General features: G+C 38.6%; 1 protein-coding gene across 4 annotated transcripts in view; it reads right to left on the bottom strand.

The window, feature by feature from the left end:
- Positions 1-20,995, bottom strand: part of LOC128645842 (synaptotagmin-like protein 2) — a 258,116-nt gene that overhangs the window by 56,134 nt on the left and 180,987 nt on the right. For all 4 annotated transcript variants that reach the window (XM_053699133.1, XM_053699132.1, XM_053699131.1 and 1 more), the window contains 2 exons: positions 8,507-8,598; positions 4,234-4,335 (listed from right to left, as the gene is read on the bottom strand). In XM_053699133.1, coding sequence (XP_053555108.1) covers positions 4,234-4,335; positions 8,507-8,598 — 194 coding nt within the window. The remainder of the gene's footprint in view (positions 1-4,233; positions 4,336-8,506; positions 8,599-20,995) is intronic.

A 20,995-nucleotide genomic window follows, 5' to 3' on the forward strand; every position in this document is an offset into this window, starting at 1 on the left:
AAACCCACCCAAAAAACCCTTAAAAAAACCTAACACTAACCCCGTGAAGATCGACTTCCCGGGAGACGTCTTCATCCAAGCCGGGTAAAGTGGTCCTCCAGATGGGCATAAGTCTTCATCCAAGCCTGGCAGAAGTTGTCTTCCAGATGGGCAGAAGTCTTCATCCAGACGGCATCTTCTATCTTCATCCATCCGGTGCGGAGAGGCTCCTTCTTCAAGACATCCAACACAGAGCATCCTCTTCTTCCAATCAGCCAAAAGGATTGAGCTGGCATTCTATTGGATGTTCCAATCAGCCAATAGAATGGAAGCTCAATCCTATTGGCTGATTGCATCAGACAATAGGATTATTTCTACCTTAATTCCGATTGGCTGATAGAATTCTATCAGTCAATCAGAATCTAAGAGACGCCATCTTGGATGACGTTACTTAAAGGTACTTTCATTCTGTGTTAGTCGTCGGATGAAGAGGATGCTCTGCGTCGTATGTCTTGAAGATGGACCCGCTCCACGCCGGATGGATGAAGATAGAAGATGCTGTCTGGATGAAGACATCTGCCTGTCTGGAGAACCACTTCTGCCCGGCTTGCATGAAGACTTCTGCCCGTCTGGAGAACGACATCTCCCGGTAAGTCGATCTTCAGGGAGTTAGTGTTAGGTTTTTTTAAGGGTGTATTGGGTGGGTTTTATTTTTAGGTTAGGGACTTTGGACGGCAAAATAGCTAACTGCCCTTTTAAGGGCAATGCCCATCCAAAAGCCCTTTTCAGGGCAATGGGGAGCTTAGGTTTTTTTAGATAGGTTTTTATTTGGGGGGTTGCTTGTGTGGGTGGTGGGTTTTTTCTGTTGGGGGGAGTTGTTTGTATTTTTTTTGACAGGTAAAAGAGCTGACTACTTTGGGGCAATGCCAAGCAAAAGGCCCTTTTAAGGGCTATTGGTAGTTTAGTTTAGGCTACGTTTATTTTTTTTTGGGGGGGGGGCTTTTTTTATTTTAATAGGGCTATTAGATTAATTTAAATTTCTGTAATTTGTTAATTATTTTCTGTAATTTAGTGTTTGTCTGTTTTTTGTACTTTAGCTAATTTAATTTAGGTAATTGTATGTTATTTATTTAATTGTATTTAATTTAGTTAATTTATTTAATTATAGTGTAGTGTTAGGTGTAATTGTAACTTAGGTTAGGTTTTATTTTATTTTACAGGTACTTTTGTATTTATTTTAGCTAGGTAGTTATTAAATATTTAATAACTATTTAGTAACTATTCTACCTAGTTAAAATAAATACAAACTTGCCTGTAAAAGAAAAATAAATCCTAAGCTAGCTACAATGTAACTATTAGTTATATTGTAGCTATCTTAGGGTTTATTTTACAGGTAAGTATTTAGTTATAAATAGGAATAATTTAGTTAATGATAGGAATTTTTAGTTAGATTTCTTTTAATTATATTTAAGTTAGAGGGGTATTAGGGTTAGATTTAGGGGTTAATAACTTTAATATAGTGGCGGCGACGTTGGGGGCGGCAGATTAGGGGTTAATAAATGTAGGTAGGTGGCGGCGATGTTAGGGATGGCAGATTAGGGGTTGATAATATTTAACTAGTGTTTGCGAGGCGGGAATGTGGCAGTTTAGGGGTTAATATATTTATTATAGAGGCGGCTATGTCCGGTTCGGCAGATTAGGGGTTACATTTTTTCATTTAGTGTTTGCGATGTGGGAGGGCCTCGGTTTAGGGGTTAATAGGTAGTTTATGGGTGTTAGTGTACTTTTTAGCACTTTAGTTAAGAGTTTTATGCTACAGCGTTGTAGTGTAAAACTCTTAACTACTGACTTTAAAATGCGGTACCAGTCTTGACAGGAGAGGGTCTACCGCTCACTTTTTGGCAGACTCGTAATACCGGCGCTATGCAAGTCCCATTGAAAAAAGAGGATACGCAATTTACGCAAGTGGATTTGCGGTATTTCCAAGTCTGGCCAAAAAAGTAAGCGGTACACCTGTACCTTCAAGACTCGTAATATCAGCGGGCGTTAAAAAGCAGCGTTAGGACCGGCTAACGCTGCTTTTTAAGCCTAACGCAAAACTCATAATCTAGCCGTAAATTTTTTGTGCAGGTATCAAAATATCTACTGAAATATTTACACCTGTGAAAAATTAAACTGCCACTAGGTGGCAATAGTTTTACAAAAAAATAATTTCTCACCCTCCACCCTCTGTTATTATACGAAACATGGTCAATGGGCTTTTATTTGAAATTACACAAACAATGGATATTTTTTTTAGCCTGTAATTATTTTATTTACTCAAATTTTGTATTGCTATGAAATATTATTTGAAACACAGTAACATCATAAACATAATTTCCTATATTGTCACATGCCTCATCTGTAACTCCTTTGCCACTAGCAATGTGTGTGACTCTAGTAAAGTGCAAAGTACACAAATATTTGTTTATAAAGCAGCAAGGTGTAATTACTTTGTGGATGTTCTTTTGTGTAGGTTTACAGTAAATAGCAGTTGATATGCAGGTTAATCAGTGGATGTGTTTAGATATGAGTGGTTAAGGCAGAGCTTTCCAAACTTTTCATGCTGGCGACACACTTTTTAGACCTACATAATTTCGCGACACAGTAATTCAGTTGTACTAGCAAACAGGAGGTTAAACTAACTTGTTTTAAGAGATACGGACACATACATAAATGATATAATAACTAAATGTATTTACAAGTAACAGTAAGTATGTGCAAGAATTAAAAAAAGTTTAATATCACCAATAGCTACTTACTATTTTATCGGGATGTATGAGGTTGATGGGATGAACACAATTTCTGAATATTTTGTGGAATATTAGATAAAGATACTCGCATTTCATTATCAAGCATTTTTAAGCTTCTACTTCCTATCCATATATCAAGAGCAGGAGCAGCAATGCACTACTGGGAGCTAGCTGCAAAAAAAACGCCACTGACTTCAGCTCAGCATTTAAGCTGCCGCCGTCAGAGCTCGGTGAGTCCGATTGACAACTACCTGCACTACAAACACACTGCTATCCCACTCACTGACTACATGTGCAGTCACAAGCCGATTGAGGAGACTGCACATGCAGTCAGGAGCCAATGTGCTACCAATGGGAATAGTTTTAGTTCCCACTGAGCTGCGGCAATAGGTTAAGATGATCTGTGACCCCCTAGGTATCAATCACGTGTCACGTAGCAGGCAGGCGGAAAGTCAGAAAAAAATGTTTTTACAAAAATTTGTGCTGAAGCAGGGACACACCTACACACTGCTGCCGACACACTAGTGTGTCCCGACACACAGTTTGGAAAGCACTGGGTTAAGGGGTAAATTTAGAAAGGGATATATTTGTAGTGGACTCTTTGGATTTAAATTTAAACTCTTGTTTCTGAGCATTCACCCCTTCCTTAGATTGGAATATATACACACCAAAAGACAACCAAGTGTTCTGTTTGTTTGACTGGATTATGATGGCTTTGTATTTGAGCATTTCACAAAAAGTTACATCAAAGACTCTTAATACATTTGAATAGATTATACTGTATTCATGGTAATGCAGAATGCCAAATAAATAAACAGCTCGTTTAGGCAGCCTGCAGCATTCTGAAAACCTAGAGTATTAATCATTCATACAGCTGAAAGCTACAGTTAGGCCTCCTTATTCTGCAGATGGGTCACTGACCTGCTACATGCATAATTATACAGAAATATATTATTTAACCAATAGAATTGATAAAATTAGTTCATATGGCCATGCAAGTGTAAATAATTAAAGGGACACTAAACCCAATTATTTTCTTTCAGGATTCAGGCAGAGCATGCAATTTTAAGCAAATTTCTAATTTACTCCTATTATCAATTTTTCTTCATTCTCTTGCTTTCTTTATTTAAAAAGCAGGAATGTAAAGCTAAGGAGCCGGCCCATTTGTGGTCCATAACCTGGGTTACACTTGCTTATTGTTGGCTAAATGTAGCCACCAATAAGCAAGCTCTATCCAAGGTGCTGATCCTAAAATGGGGCAGCTCCAATGCTTTACATTCCTGCTTTTTAAATAAAGATAGCAAGAGAAAAAAGAAAAATTAATAGGAGTCAATTAGAAAGTTGCTTAAAATTGCATGCTCTATCTGAATCCTGGAATAAAAAAATTGGGTTTAGTATCCCTTTAAATTAATACAACTCAGCCCAGCCCCTTATTCTGTTTAAGGGTTGATGTTTTACATACTGAGGAAACTGACGCCATATCTGATGAGTTACTTCCGCTGCTCTGGGTCTTCCTATGCCTCCTCAGCTGGAAGCTAATTTCAGAAGCGGTGTCTGATTCAGTCTGAAAATATGAAAAACAATTTATTTGTAAAGTGAGAAATTCTCAAGAAATGTCCAAAGAGACACAAAATCTATAGTGAACCATTAGTGACTTATAGCATTTTAACAGCATTTATTTCTACATATGTTATCCGTTTTCTGAGCCTTTCTAGTAGCATGGCAAACACCACATAACATATAACAACCACCACTACCTCATGAAGAGTGATAGGTAGCTGCTGTGGGCACAGAGTGACTTTAGTGATGTAACAATTTCTGGGCACCAAAAACATTTGAGAATTTTATTTCAGAAACTAAGACGTAACTTAAAGGACCACTCAATGCATTAGAATTGCACAATTAACAAATGCATAATAAAAAGACAATGCAATGACACTTACTCGGAATTTCAAATAAGCAGTAGATTTTTTTCTGACAAATGTATTTTTTCCTCACATTTCCCAGCCCCCTGTATCATGTGACAGACATTAGCCAATCACAGACTAGTATACGTATACCCTGTGAGCTTGTGCACATGCTCAGTAGGATCTTATTCCCCAGAAAGTGTGAATATAAAAAGACTGTGCAAAATTTGATAACAGAAGTAAATTGGAAAGTGTCTTAAAACGGCTGCTCTTTCTGAATCATAAAAGGTTATTTTGACTTGAGTGTCCCTTTAAACATAATTTCCCCAAACAAAGTAGGTTTGGTTTTCAAACATTCTCTTAAGTATTATTTGTAATCCACAAAAGGATTAAAACATTTTTTTTTGGGGGGGGGAGTTATTTTGTATTAGTTTTATCCTTGGCATAATCTCAAAAGTTTTACCAGTTATCCCCAGCTTTATCTGCTACAGGCAGACTAATTAGCTAATTATTCTTGGCTTAGTGTTGCTCATGTTGTTTGAAAGACTGGCTGAAGGATGGAATGTGAAGTGAGACAAGCGCCAGAGAATGCGGAAGAAGTGATGTCTGTACCTACATTATAGAAAATATAAATTACTTCATTGGTTTTGGAGATAATAAATTGATTGTAGTAGGTAAGTTAACCCTTTAAAATTCGGAATATTTCATATTTAAATAAAAGGGACATGAAATCCATTTTTTTTCCTTTCATGATTAGGATAGAACATTCCATTTTAAACAACTCTCCAATTTACTTCTATTATCTAATTTGTTTTGTTTTCTTGGTATCCTTTGTTGAAAAGCACACCTAGGTAGGCTCAGGAGCAGCAATGCACCATTGTGCATATATATGCCTCTTGTCATTGGTTCACCTAGTTTGTTCGGCAAGCAACCAGTAGTGCATTGCTGCTCCTTCAAAAAAAGTATTCCAAGAGAATGAAGCAAATTTTATAATAGAAGTAAACTGGAACATTGTTTGGAATAATATCTGAAGCATGAAAAAAAAGAAACATTTAGGTTTCTTGTCCCTTTAAAGAAAGCAAATGCAGGAATGTGTTTACTATTGATATGGCAAGCGACTTATAGGTTGAGAATACACCTTGTAATAACAACATAGCTTCTGTATGTTTGCAATAAATTAAAAGTACATTAAATGTACCAATGGGATATAAAAACATTCTGAGTAAATTAAAACTGTTTGCTGCAACTGTTTTTCAATGGCTAAACGTCCATGCACTCCCAATTCTCAGACTTGGAAAATATAAATTTTAAGAGTTAATTTAAAAGAAAATGGTGGCAACATAAATAAGGAAAGTACAGAATATTGCAATGTTTGTTCTACTAAGCATAATTATTTTATATTACAATCTCAAAGTGTTTCACACCCCCAAGCTTAGAATACCTGCTGTCAGTAAACCTTTAAGAATCCACAGAGTGGTGATTTCTCAGTTGCATTCACCTTGGCCAGCCTGTGCAGAATAACATTACACACTGAGAGATAGTGTTGTATCCCATGATGCTCTGTCAGCTGCATGATATTATTTATCATCTCATGTTTGCTGAGGACACTTTCTATAAATTCGCCTCTGACAGAATTACATCCATTAACAAAATGAATCTAGATGAGATACCCAATCACTGCAGCCCTCTCCTATAATTAACCTTAGCCAATGGGGCCACCTCAGGTTGCCCCCCCCCCCGGTAAAGTATTTCTTGATTTGAACAATAAAAGACGGCCTTTGCTATTTAACATTAAATGCTATAAAGATTACAAATAACAATAGCTTGACTGCCAAAGACGCAATAATAGAACCACTGATGTATGTATAAATATATATATATATATATATATATATATATATGTATACACACACATACTGTATATATACATATATATATTATTTATATATATTATTTATATATGCCCACTCCCTGTGCAAGGAAAAACATATGATATAACTGCTCTCTTTAGATTTACAGGCTACAAAACAGCTCTTTTAATTTGTGGAATAACGGATATAAACCCAATGGGTAGATTCAAGTACAGTCAGAGTTGGACATAGGTAAAGCTTTCACCTTTCCATACTGGGCACTGAACAATTTATAACCATTTTTTGTGATAATGACTTTATTATTTTCATTTCCTAAAGTTGTTCATGTGCAGATGACATTATATGTATCAGTAATTATGGTCACTAAACAATATCCAGTAAAATATATCACCTACTAAAACCAGCTTGTTTACAGAACGTTATGATATGAAGATGTTTTATACAGTGGAATCTAGAGTGGGCTGGAGGACAGAACTAGATTGTGCATGCAATTTACACCATGACAAAGTGCTACAGGTTTAAAACAAGTCTGCAACACAAGCCCATTATTTTTAAACTGGTAAAATGTGAAATTTAGGAAGTCCGACAAACATGTACGCCAAATCAAAGGGCCATCAAAGTAAAAATTAAAGTTTCATGATTAAGATATAGGGGCCAAATTATCAATCTCCTAATGGAGATTGATGCCCCTGTTTCTGCGCAAGACTTCAGGCTCGCCAGAAACAGCAGTTATGAAGCAGCGGTCTTAAGACCGCTGCTCCATAACTGGTTCACTGCCTCTGAGGCTGCGATCTGCAATCCGCCCGATCCTATACGATCGGGCTGATTGACACCCCCTGCTAGTGGCCGATTGGGTGCGAATCTGCAGGGGGCGGCACTGCACAAGCAGTTCTGGTGATCTGCTTGTGCAATGTTAAATGCCAACAGCAACAGTGATGTCTTTCTGACATGATACGCTACAGCGTATCATGTCGGACAGACATTGATAAATTGGCCCCATAGCATGCAATTTAAAAAATACACTTTCACTATCAAAGCGTGCACATTCTTTTTATATTCTCACTTTCTGGGGCTCCAGCTTCTACTGCGCATGAGCAAAAGTGCACAATATATACGTATATGCATTAGACATGTGCATTCAAACTATTTGTTAGGAAATGAATGCCTGTGGCATTCGGCTATTTTCGGAGCCGGATTTCTTCTTCTGAAAGTGTAACACACAAAGATATAGATTTGCACAGATCTTAGTGTGATGCACTTTAACAAGAAGAAAAAAAATGTCACTGGCGGTGGCCATATTTGGCATTCGTTTCCTAACAAATAGTCTGAATGCACATGCCTAATATGCATTTTGTGATTGGCTGGTGGCTGTCACATAATACACAGGGAGGGAAAATTGGATTCGTTCTGATATTTGCCATAAAATATTCTACTGCTCATTTAAAATTCAAAGTAAGTGCTATTGCATTATTTTTGCGTATTTGTCAGTTATTAAATTCCACTGTATTTAATGGTTCTTTAAACAAGCCTCTATATATATATATATATATATATATATATATATATATATATATATATATATATATATATATATATATATATATATAAGGCAGACTAGAATCAGTAATAACACAGAATTGCAGTTATTTTGTTATCTGAACCTCTAATGACCCATCTCACACAGCTCATCTAGCTTGCTCCATCTACAACACATCTTCAATATATACTGTACCTTTCTTGACAAAAATGTACTCATTTGTATTCTGCTAAGAATGATATATTATTTATTAGACTGAATTATATCTTATACTTATATCTATTATGCAAGCTTGAGTTGATGGGAATGTTGGATAGTTTGAATCCCAAATAGGTTTTCAAAGGACTGAAATATCAGCCTCTCAATATATAAATTTGAATTCAAGAAATGTTACTGTTTGTACATAAAAGGAGCACTTACCTCAGATAGTAAAGCTGGGGTAGATCTACTGAGCTCCTTCGCTCGCTCGGGCTCTAAAAGCTGATGTGTTACAGCTTGAGGTTTGTTATATGCTGAAGATAAAACCAAGAAGGAAATGAAAATACATACATATGGCATGATTTACGTGCAAAGCATTATTCATCTAGCGCTGGTAACAACTGCTGCTCTCATCATTCTAAAACGGTAAAGGATGTAGTTAGACAATTAATTTACGAAAAAGTAGTACTAGTAGTAGTAACTATTTTTTTTTAAGTTTCCATGTAAAATCATAAGTCATTCTGAACTCTTCAATAATGGAAGTCAGTAAAGGGATGGAGAGAAAATGTAGTTTGTACAGGGACACAAATAAATATGGTTTAGTCATTTTGTATTTTCCTTAAATAAATAAAATAAAACATGCATATCTAATGCCACTGTGCATTGCTCCAAGATAACACGTATGGTCCACATTTCTAAAAAGATTTGTCCCACGCATAAGTGGGTGCGCCAAGCAGAGACTTTTAACTTCTATACGATCATAAGATTTTTATTCAAACCCTATTTATCATGTTTTGTGCCTAATTGGCAATTTTACTGTGTATATCTCTATATGTATTATTGTTTATATCCCGACATCTGATATATTTTGTTGTTTCTATAGATTTTATTAAATAAAGCTTTTTTTTTTTAGTTCACTCGATATTTTATAAATTTTATGGTATAATAGACATTATAGACAGTCAGCTCTGATAGGAGCGCTTCTCCCCTTTTCTGTACTAATCACTGTGCCTAAGCAGCCATCTTGTACTTATTTAGTATTAGTGAACGTGCGCCAGCTGTATGGTACAGTATTGTGAGGTCATTGTGGGCGGGAACTGTCGTGCTGTCCTCAGCAAAATGAGTAAAGTTAAGGATGTCTGACAAGCTGATATTACAGCAGAAAAAGGGATACGTGGTGCAGTGAGTGTATGTTTTAAAAAAATCACAGACTATGTTTGTATCATTCTAAAGTGAAACTAATAAATACTGTTTTACCTCAACCCCAAAATGTGTTGGGAAAAAAAGGATATGGAAAAATGAAGCACTTACTCAAGACCATATAATACCCAGACTATACAATATCATGACAGCTTTATAAATGACCATTACATGAACAGGAACAGCTTGTATTAGAACACATTTAACTATAGAGGTTAAAACAAGTTGCAATATAGTATACTTTCATTACTTATTTTGCCCCCTTTTCCCGTAATTTAAACAGACTTCAAACACAAAACGTTTCCTTCATGATTTAGATAGAGCATGACATTTGTAACAACTAATTTACTTCTATTAACAATTTTTCTTTATTCTTTTGTTGACAAGCAGGGGTGTAAGCTCAGGAGAGTGCACATGTTTGGAGCACTCCCTAGATGGCAGCAGTTTGCAAGAATGTTACCCTTGCAAGAGCACTAGAGGGCAGCAATATTTCCTGCCATGTAGTGCTCCAGACACCTACCTAGGTATCTCTTCAACAGAGAATACCATAGGAACAAAGCACATTTGATGATAGAAGTAAAATGGAAACATTTTTAAAATAGTAAGCTCTGTCTGTTTCACAAAAGAAAAGTGTTGTGTTTCATATCCCTTAAATTGAAAGTGCAGTCTTTCCACTTCTAACTCAGCTACACATTTGTTTCTAACTGGCATTAGCAGGGAAATCACATACCAACATCTCCATTATTTTGCAGCCAAAAGAATCCATCTGGATGCAGCAAAGCTGCATCCCAGTGGATTCTGAAAATGGCAGGGTGGTGAAAGAATCCACCACATTTTCGGAATCCACCTGGATGCAGCGTAGGCAAACAAAGCCTAAAAAAAAAAAAAAGCGTAACCGCCCGCAAGAAATAGAAAAAAAACCTAACCGCCTGCACGAAGTATAACTTTAAAAACCCTAACCTCCCTCAAGAAGTATTAACAAACACCGAAACCGCCAACCTCTCTAATCCGCAAATAACATAATTAAAATATTAACCTCTAAACCACCAAACCACCACATCGCAATAAACCTAATTAACCTATTAACTCCTAAACCGCCAACCCCTCACATCGCAATAAACCTAATTAACCCCTAAACCACCAAACCCCCACATCGCAATAAACCTAATTAACCTATTAACCCCTAAACCGACAAACCCCCACATCGCAATAAACCTAATTAACCTATTAACTCCTAAACCGCCAACCCCTCATATCGCAATAAACCTAATTAGCCCCTAAACTGCCAAACCCCCACATCGTAATAAACCTAATTAACCTATTAACCCCTAAACCCGACAAACCCCCACATCACAATAAACCTAATTAACTTATTAACTCCTAAACCGCCAACCCCCCACATTGCAATAAACCTAATTAACTTATTAAATCCTAAACCGCGAACCCCTACAACACAAATAACTAATTTAATTACTAAATCCCCTTACCTAACACCCCCTAAATTAACCCCAATTATTACTAAATTACACTTAAAATAAGAAAACCTAACATTAAATTACAAAAAATGAATCTAACATTACAAAAAATAAAAAAGTCTAACATTACAGAAAAAATAAACAAAATTATCAAAAATTAAAAAATTAAACCTAATCCCTATGAAAAAAAAACTCAAATAAAAACACCCCCTAATCTAAACTACCAATATAGCCCTCAAAAGGGCCTTTTGTAGGGCATTGTCCTAAGTTAAACAGCTTTCTTATGTTTAAAAAATGCTATGTCCCCCCTAACAGTAAAAACTCCCACCCACCAAACCCTCAAAAATAAAAAAACTAACACTAAAAAAAACTAAATTACCCATTGCCCCCAATGGGGCATTTGTATGGGCATTGCCCTTTAAAGGGCATTCAGTTTTTTTACAGCCGATTAAATCCCTAATCTTAAAAAAAGAAAAAAGAAATCCTAAAACTAAGCCCCAAATAGGTACTCACTGTTCCTGAAGTCCGGCGGAGAAGGTCTTCTTCCAAACGGCTCCATCATCTTCTATCTTCATCCGGAGCAAAGGTGGCACGGAGGTGCGGAGCTGGCTTCCCCGATGCACAGATCCTCAGCGGCGGTTCTGAGCGATGGTCCTCAGCGGCGTGGAGGCTCCTCTTCATGCGATCGTCCGTTGCACACTGAAGATTGAATGCAAGGTACAAGATGATCGAGCCGCCTGGTAGAAGACCTTCTCCGCCGTACTTCAGGAATGGTGAGTACCTATTTGGGGCTTAGTTTTAGGATTTTTTTACATTTTTTTTTATTTTTAAGATTAGGGATTTAATGAGCTGTAAAAGAGCGGATTGCCCTTTTTTAGGGTAGTAAAAGAGCTGAATGCCCTTTTAAGGGCAATGCCCATAGAAATGCCCCTTTAGGAGCAATGGGTGGTTTAGTTTTTTTTAGTGGTAGTTTTTTTTTTATTTTGGGAGGTTGGTTGGTTGGGGTTTTTACTGTTAGGGGGTAATTGGTATTTTTTTTAAGTAAAAGAGCTGTTTAAGTTAGGGCAATGCCCTACAAAAGGCCCTTTTAAGGGCTATTGGTAGTTAAAGTTTTCGGTTAGGGGGTGTTTTTATTTTAGGGGGATTTTTTATTTTTATAGGGGTATTAGTTTAGGTTTACATTTTTTATTTTGGATAGCTTTGTTTATTTTTTTCTGTAATTTTAGATTTTTTTTATTTTTTAGTAAAATTAGCTTGGGCAGGCTTATTGCCATGTGAACTATAATTTGATAAGCAAATTTATTGATAAATTTAGCAGAAAAAAATAAAATGTTTTGAAAAATAAGGTCATTCATTGTAGATTTCATTTTTTAATTATTATTTTGCAATATGCATGTTTATTAAAAATCAATATATGTAACTGTTGCTGGTAAGCATTAGAAAGGATTTTTGTTTGAGAATTTTGATTAAGCGAGCACTCAAAAGGTAGGAGTTTCTCTTTCAGCATTTAGCAGATAACTGAACTATAGCATCAATGTAAATTTCTGTCATTGAATTTCTATAGTTTTTATATATGTGATTAATAAAAATTGCAACTCAGTGTATTGCAGACCCAATGTTAAGGGGGTCATAGGTAAGAACCTTGTCAACAGAAGCCTAATACCCAATCATGGGCAAGATTATGAGTGGAGCGCTATTTATCACTTTTGCTTGCGTGCTACTTGCGCCAGAAATAAACTTTTTGAGTGCATAGAGTAGAGCTCGTATTACAAGTTGAAAGTAAAAAGTTATTGCTTGCGCGCTAACCCGAACACATATTCTCAAGTGCGCTAACCTCACATAAATTTACGAATATTTCCCAAGTTCTTCACATAGCAGAATATGTTCTATTTATTCATAAATACATATTTCTATATATATCTGATGGTATTTTGACAATATATATATATATATATATATACACACACATATATACATACACACACACATACATACCGATATATATATAGGAATATCTATTTATAAATACTTCTTTATTACATATTCACCTATGTGCAGAACACTGGAATGTCAAATATTTCCACTGAATACATATATAAAACATTTATCAAAAATGAATATTGCATAAATATGCTTTTACATGTTTTCATATACTTGACTGAAAAGGGCTCTTATGCGCACACACAAACACACACACATATATATATATATATATATATATATATATATATATATATAAAATACAAAAAATAGGAAAGGAAGCGCTCAAAAGTCCACAGATAAAAAGTAGAAAAAATAGTTTATTGGGACAAAAGTTAAAAACAAACGATATGTCCTAGATAGAACATCTTAAAAAATCCAAGTTGTAATGCAGGTGCACAGAGCAGACATGTTTGCTGCAAACAGCACTTATTCACTGCTTACCTGTACACCTGCAAAGCCCTGCCTTATAATCAGTGACTCCCTTAAAGGGATACATACATTTAACAACATGGAAATGGCCACTAGGTATTGAACAAATAGAATAACATTAAATCAGTAGAAAAACACATAAATGTATTACATTGTAAATATAACCTGTAACTATAACAATATGGTAATATTATGTTTTATGTGTATCAAGAGAAATATTTAAAAGTAAATTTGTTTAAAATTACATCTTCACTAATCTAATTATCCTATATTATAAAAGACAAGAGTTTGTCTGAAGCCGTCATGCGCAGTTCAGACAAACTCTTGCAGCTGATCGCACGCGCACCCTTGGCCAGCTGTTGATACTTCGCACGCGCGCACTCTCCCACCCACTTAGCATGTTTGTTTCTGACAAAACTGATGTGAGCACTTTGACCCCCCTTGCTGAATGCGCACGCACCCTCGCACTCACTTAGCCGCACGCGCACGCGAACCCTAGCCGTTTACATGACCCACTTAGCCTATCACACAATGCGCACGCGCACGCGCATGCGAACCCACGCGCACGCAACTAGCCGTTGAAAGCGTCGCGAGGCATAATACATTGCGCATTTCTATTGCACTGGCACTGAGAAAGGTCATTATTTGAAAGCTCCGCAATTAGCAAAAAAAACATATCTACATTTAACAAAAAACAAAAAACCTCTTTACTTTAAACATTTGCTCTTTAGTTTAAAAGAATTGGGTCTTGAAATTTTAGTTTAAAAAAAAAATTGTTGAAAAAAAAATGCCCTCAGGACTTATGTATGTGCTACATAGCACATATTAAAAACAATTACCTCAGGACTTATGCTCAGGACTTAGGACTTATGTATGTGCTACATAGCACATTGTAAAAAAAAATTACCTCAGGATTTATGTATGTGCTACATAGCACATAGTAAAAAAAATTACCTCAGGACTTATGCTCAGGACTTAGGACTTATGTATGTGCTACATAGTACATAGTAAAAAAAAATGGGGGCAGAGAGCCAAAGAGAAGGGGGGGGCAGAGAGCCAAAGAGAAGGGGGGGGGGGCAGAGAGCCAAAGAGAAGGGGGGGCAGAGAGCCAAAGAGAAGGGGGGGGGGCAGAGAGCCAAAGAGAAGGGGGGGGGCAGAGAGCCAAAGAGAAGGGGGGGCAGAGAGCCAAAGAGAAGGGGGGGGGCAGAGAGCCAAAGAGAAGGGGGGGGGCAGAGAGCCAAAGAGAAGGGGGGGGGGCAGAGAGCCAAAGAGAAGGGGGGGGGGGCAGAGAGCCAAAGAGAAGGGGGGGGCAGAGAGCCAAAGAGAAGGCGGGGGGGGGGCAGAGAGCCAAAGAGAAGGCAGGGGGGGCAGAGAGCCAAAGAGAAGGGGGGGGCAGAGAGCCAAAGAGAAGGGGGGGGGCAGAGAGCCAAAGAGAAGGGGGGGCAGAGAGCCAAAGAGAAGGGGGGGGCAGAGAGCCAAAGAGAAGGCGGGGGGGCAGAGAGCCAAAGAGAAGGGGGGGGGCAGAGAGCCAAAGAGAAGGGGGGGGCAGAGAGCCAAAGAGAAGGGGGGGCAGAGAGCCAAAGAGAAGGGGGGGGCAGAGAGCCAAAGAGAAGGGGGGGGCAGAGAGCCAAAGAGAAGGGGGGGCAGAGAGCCAAAGAGAAGGGGGGGGGGCAGAGAGCCAAAGAGAAGGGGGGGGCAGAGAGCCAAAGAGAAGGGGGGGGAGAGAGAGCCAAAGAGAAGGGGGGGGAGAGAGAGCCAAAGAGAAGGGAGGGGGAGAGAGAGCCAAAGAGAAGGGGGGGGAGAGAGAGCCAAAGAGAAGGGGGGGGGAGAGAGAGCCAAAGAGAAGGGGGGGAAGAGAGCCAAAGAGAAGGGGGGGAGAGCCAAAGAGAAGGGGGGGAGAGCCAAAGAGGGGGGAGAGAGAGAGCCAAAGAGGAAAAAGAGACAAAAAGGAGAGAGAGCCAAAAAGGAGAGAGAGCCAAAGAGGGGGGAGAGAGAGCCAAAGAGGGGGGAGAGAGAGCCAAAGAGGGGGGGGGAGAGAGCCAAAGGGGGGGGGAGAGAGCTAAAGGGGGGGAGAGCCAAAGAGGGGGGAGAGAGAGAGCCAAAGAGGAAAGAGAGCCAAAGAGGAGAGCAAAAGAGGGGAGAGAGACAAAGAGGGGGGAGAGAGAGCCAAAGAGGGGGGGGGGGGGCAGAGCCAAAGAGGGGGGGGGGAGCCAAAGAGGGGGGAGAGCGCCAAAGAGGGGGGGAGAGCGCCAAAGAGGGGGGAGAGAACAAAAGAGGGGGGAGAGAGCCAAAGAGGGGAGGGGAGAGCAAAAGAGGGGGGGGAGAGAGCCAAAGAGGGGGGGGGAGCCAAAGAGGGGGGAGAGAGAGAGCCAAAGAGGGGGGAGAGAGAGCCAAAGAGGGGGGAGAGAGAGCCAAAGAGGGGGGAGAGAGAGCCAAAGAGGGGGGGAGAGAGAGCCAAAGGGGGGGGGGAGCCAAAGAGGGGAGAGATAGAGCCAAAGAGGAGAGAGAGCAAAAGAGGGGAGAGAGCCAAAGAGGGGGGGGGAGCCAAAGAGGGGGGGGAGCCAAAGGGGGGGGAGAGCCAAAGAGGGGGGAGAGAGAGCAAAAGAAAGGATGGAGAGAGCCAAAGAGGGGAGAGAGAGAGCAAAAGAGGGGAGAGAGAGAACAAAGGAGAGGGGGGAGAGAAAGCAAAAGAGAGGGGGGAAAGAAAGCAAAAGAGAGGGGGGAAGAGAGAGCAAAAGAAAGGGGGGAGAGAGCAAGGGGTGGGACCGCTGTTCTGAAAAAAATGGCCCGTGTACACGGGCTTTAGTACTAGTTATGTATATAGGAATAAATACTAAACATTCTATTATAGTGGGAACATACCAATAATTAATGGATAGATGATGGCTAAATTAAAGATATCATATGTTTCATGTTGAAATTAAAATGAATATTAGAAAAAATGTAATGGAATATATATATATATATATATATATATATATATATATATATATAAATGGAAGAAAAATATATATATAGCTTGGCAAACTCAGAGTGTTAGGCAAATAAATCTAGGTCACGCCTTTTATTAATTCCTAGGGGATAACTGGTTTGTAGGGTAAAAATCCAAAAGACTTCACTCTTATCTAGATGTATTTCCCTGTTTCCTCCTCTGTTTGATAAGGAAAGAAGTCTATACCTTGAACAGTAAGTGCATTGACATCAGAGTTATGAAAATCTCTGAAATGCCTAGCTACAGGTGTATCTGACTCCTCGTTCTCAATACTTCTCAGATGTTCTAAAAATCTTTCTTTGAGAGGCCTTTTGGTTTTGCCTATATACTGTTTCAGGCATAATTTGCATGTAAGCCGGTATATAACATGTGTGGTTGCACAATTAATGCTAAAATAAATTTTATATTGGTTGTTGGTTACAGATGAAGTGATAGTATCCCCTTCAGTAACAAAATTACAGATTCTGCAAATAGGTCTTCTGCATTTAGAAAAACCTTTTTTCCGTTGTAGCCAGTTTTTATTGGTCTTAGACTTTATATCTGAAGGAGATAAGTAATTCGCAAGAGTCTTACCTTTTTTAGATATAAAATTACAGCCCTCTTTCATGATTCCCTTTAATATAGGGTCTGAATATAGTATGGGAATAGATTCCCTCACTATATTACATATTTTATTGTACTCAAGACTATAATTGGTAATGAATTTCGGTCTCTTATCCATTATCTGATGACCATTTTTAGCTTTATTTTATAGTAATAAATTCTCCATGGGGATACAATCCACTGTATGTTTAGCTTTAAGAAGAACTTCCTCTGTATAGCCCCTATCCTTTAATCTTTGCAATGATAGAGTAGCTTTTTCTGATAGTATATACATATATATATATATATACACACAAATTTAGTTAAGATTAACGGAGTTCACATGTATCCTGACTATTTTGCTTTAATTGGGGTTTGTCCATGCATACTACTGCAGCTGACAGGTATGTGGTTCAACTGAGACCTTTTGTGGATCTACCTGGACACTAACACTTCTCTGCCTTGCTTTGTTTTACTTTATAACGCATTAACGTTCTGCCTTTGACAAGTAATATTTGGACATGGCTAATGTATGATGACTTCAAACAAAGCGTGACTTTACATTATATCGGACAATATCATGTCTAAATCTCTGCATAACAACTGGATGAACAGATTCTACATGTGGTTAAGATCAACAGAGTTCATATGTATCCTGACCATTTTGCTTTAATTGTGGTTTGTCCGTGCACACTATTGCAGCATGTGGATTAACTGAGACCATTTAGGTATCTATCTGGACTGGTGTGCATTTATATTCGTCCAGTTGTGATGATCTAACATGGTTTATTGTAGCCATTTGTATTTGACCTGTATCTGCACAGAAGACTGCCATACGCTGGTTTAGGTTCACACTGATTTTGTTATCACTGTAACAAAATTATATATATAGACTGAGGAAAGAAGAGTATCATCTAGGTCTATGTATTTGGGGACTGTAATTGCATATCGTATATTTTAGTTTCCCCTATATTTATTAACTGTATTTGGTCTTGGCAATCTGTATATATATATATATATATATATATAAAAGGGAAATTGTAAATACCATATGTTTATAGAAATGTAAAATTGCCAATGATTCCAAATGTAATTATTAACTGCATTTTGTATTCATATTGCATATTTGTATCATTATACCTAAGTGGTAACAAATAGGTTAATTAGTATTGTTTTTAATTGGGTGGAGGATAGCCCTATAAAAACACCTCCCATATGTTAGGGGAGTATGTCTATGATTACAGCCGTGGAGGCTGAAACATGTAAGACTAAGTGATTACTTTTAAACCTATTGGCAGATCTGGTTTCAAGCCTACACTTCTTTTAATTCGATGACAATAAAGATTCTTTTTAATGGACTCTTGATTACGCCTGGATCCCTTCTTTATCGTTTACATATATATATATATATATATATATAAATAATTGTGCTCCCTGTCAAAATGTGGACATTAATTTGTCTTTACTATGCTAGTGATACATCAAAATTTACATACATATATCTTTCTTTGTAGATTTATATATAGCCTCTATGCATATCTATATATTGTTTTTGTAGTTTATATTGCATCTCTTTGGGCTTTGAATACCTTTCTGTGTTTTTTTGGACTCTCCATTTTCTAATTTAACTTTAATTATGGATCAGCAGGGAATGAAGTGTTTTATGTTTGAGGATCTTACCAAAACACCAGATCCCTCTGCTGATACCTTACAGTCTTGGCTAAAAGATGCTGAACATGACTTGGAGAGCCTTTTTATACAGATGGATAGTTTGAGAAAAAAAAGATATAAAACTAGAAATGGACATTAAGACTTTCCTTATTTATCAACAAAGGGAACATATACCTAGGGGTCGGATTAAGGCATTTCCATCTTTCCATGTCACATGTCTTAAATTTATTGAGGAGTGGAATGTTGCACTCACTACATGCTCTTAGATACTAATGAATATATTAGTAAATTACAAGAAACAGAGATTAGCCCTGATTAAACAGATGCAGGATCTACAAGTGGAGTTAAAACAGGTACAGACGGAACCAGATTTTAGCTTATATAACATTCAATTTAAGGAGAATATACAGAAATTTCAAAAGGAATTCTGGGAGTTTAAGACACAGAAAATCGGGATAAAATTGATTATGATTCAGAAAATGTATATCTTTGGTCTCATAGGGCCTAAAATTCCAGGAATAATAAGGGCAAAAAACTTAAGTATAAAAAGTCTAAACAGGGGGGGCGGAGCCAACTGCCGTGCAGGACAGTCGCATCAGTGTGGAGCTCCGTGTGATTTCTCAAGTTAAAACCCTTACTACAGCCTGTGAAAGTGCTTTATTTACATTAAAAAGCATCCCTGGTGTTCCGGTCACCCCACTGAACAAACCTCTCCTTGGTCCGGCTGGACTAAGGGGTTAACTGAGCAAGAACTCAAGCGCTAAGCCGGGCGCCCTTAGACATAGGCCTATCATCGCATCTGAGCTCTCTCTCCTGCCTAAGCTCCGGAGGGTCGGGGATCCGCTCCGGAGCTGCTACCTACATAGAGGCTCTAATCGGTCCCTGAGAAGGGGACATCAGCGTTGCTGCCGTCTGAGGTACTATCGAGCCCACGTGGCTGGTGAACACGGCAGCGCATACACTTGTCGGATCCACTACAGAGGGGCCAACATAAGACTAAGCTGAGACTACAACGGGCTCTTAAGCTGTTGAAATCGGAGCCTAATACCTGTGGAAAGTGCCGTTGCAGACAGCCCTGCGAGCTCCCTGGGAGCCGCACACCGCACATTGCCGCCATCTTGAAAGTGGAGCCTCACACGCCGGACCTCATGTGAGCAAGCAGCCCACTGCTGCAGCAGACCTACGGCTCACAAGGTGTACACACCCGGCACTGCTCACCTGACTCCTGAAATATTCTGAGGGGTAAGACTTGAAAGTTTTCCATCCACACTACGCACAGCACAAATAAGGTCTACTGAGGCCCTATATATTAAGTACGCCACATTGCCCCACGCCTAACGACCTGAGCTATCATCTCAATCTATCAGCCCCTGATCCCTCATATAACCCTGAACTGTAGAGACACATTATTGGGGGCTCTCCTATAAGAACTGTGTTGCTTGTACTATACCTCAAGTGCTCTAGAGCGCATATCCAGACACAGGCCTTTTTTTTTTTTCTGAACCTTGCTATACTCGTTAACACCTACACTGTGTTCTGTCACCTGTGACCCAACACCCATTATCTCCAAACAGGGATTTAACACTTTAAACTGTTGGTGTTCTATCTAAATCCTTTTTGGTTTGCCTGCACACAATACTTCTGGCAGGCTAAGCCCTGCTGGAATACATAAACTTTAACATCATAGGCAACAGGACTGCAACCAAGCTATATTAAGGAACTGTAATATTTGAGCACTAATAAGCCACAGATCCATTTTGTGGCACATCCTGCTTAGTGTATTATTCAGAACTTGGGTAACATTACTGTTATAAAGTTTGGGCTGCTGCGTCAGCATGTGTATCTCTGCAGTTTAAACTCAGAGTGGAGTGTCTTAACCCATACCCTTTTTTTCTGCAGGAAAAGAACTGGTTTAATTGTACTAGACCTTGAGCGGTGCAACATTTCAGTACAGTGTTTGCCTATTAACATCTATTCTTTTCATGTTTTAGGTTATATATCTGGTTTAGAATGTTTACTGTTTAACCTAACCTTGATTCTCTCATTACAGACCTATTACCATAAGAGGTCACCTTTCCACAGATATATAGTATAAGGTGATATCTTGTCCTCTCACATGTATCACTGTTTTACAGGTCTAGAGGTGTTACTTTTCACTAGGTGTTAAAGACCAGAAGCTCACCACTATAACAATTTAAGCACTCTCTCCACCCCTTTCCTGCTGTGCGCAGTCACAGTAGGTCATATCCCCATTCCTTTCTCCGTCTTGACCCAGTGTGGGTAATTTCCCCTGGAGAGGGTGTACATTGAGAATTCCGCTCTGCCGACCTCAGCAGTGGACTGATTGAGATCTACTCATACTCAGGGGCATGCCCACAA

This window comes from Bombina bombina, chromosome 1, assembly GCF_027579735.1.
Source record: "Bombina bombina isolate aBomBom1 chromosome 1, aBomBom1.pri, whole genome shotgun sequence".
Taxonomy (NCBI): domain Eukaryota; kingdom Metazoa; phylum Chordata; class Amphibia; order Anura; family Bombinatoridae; genus Bombina; species Bombina bombina.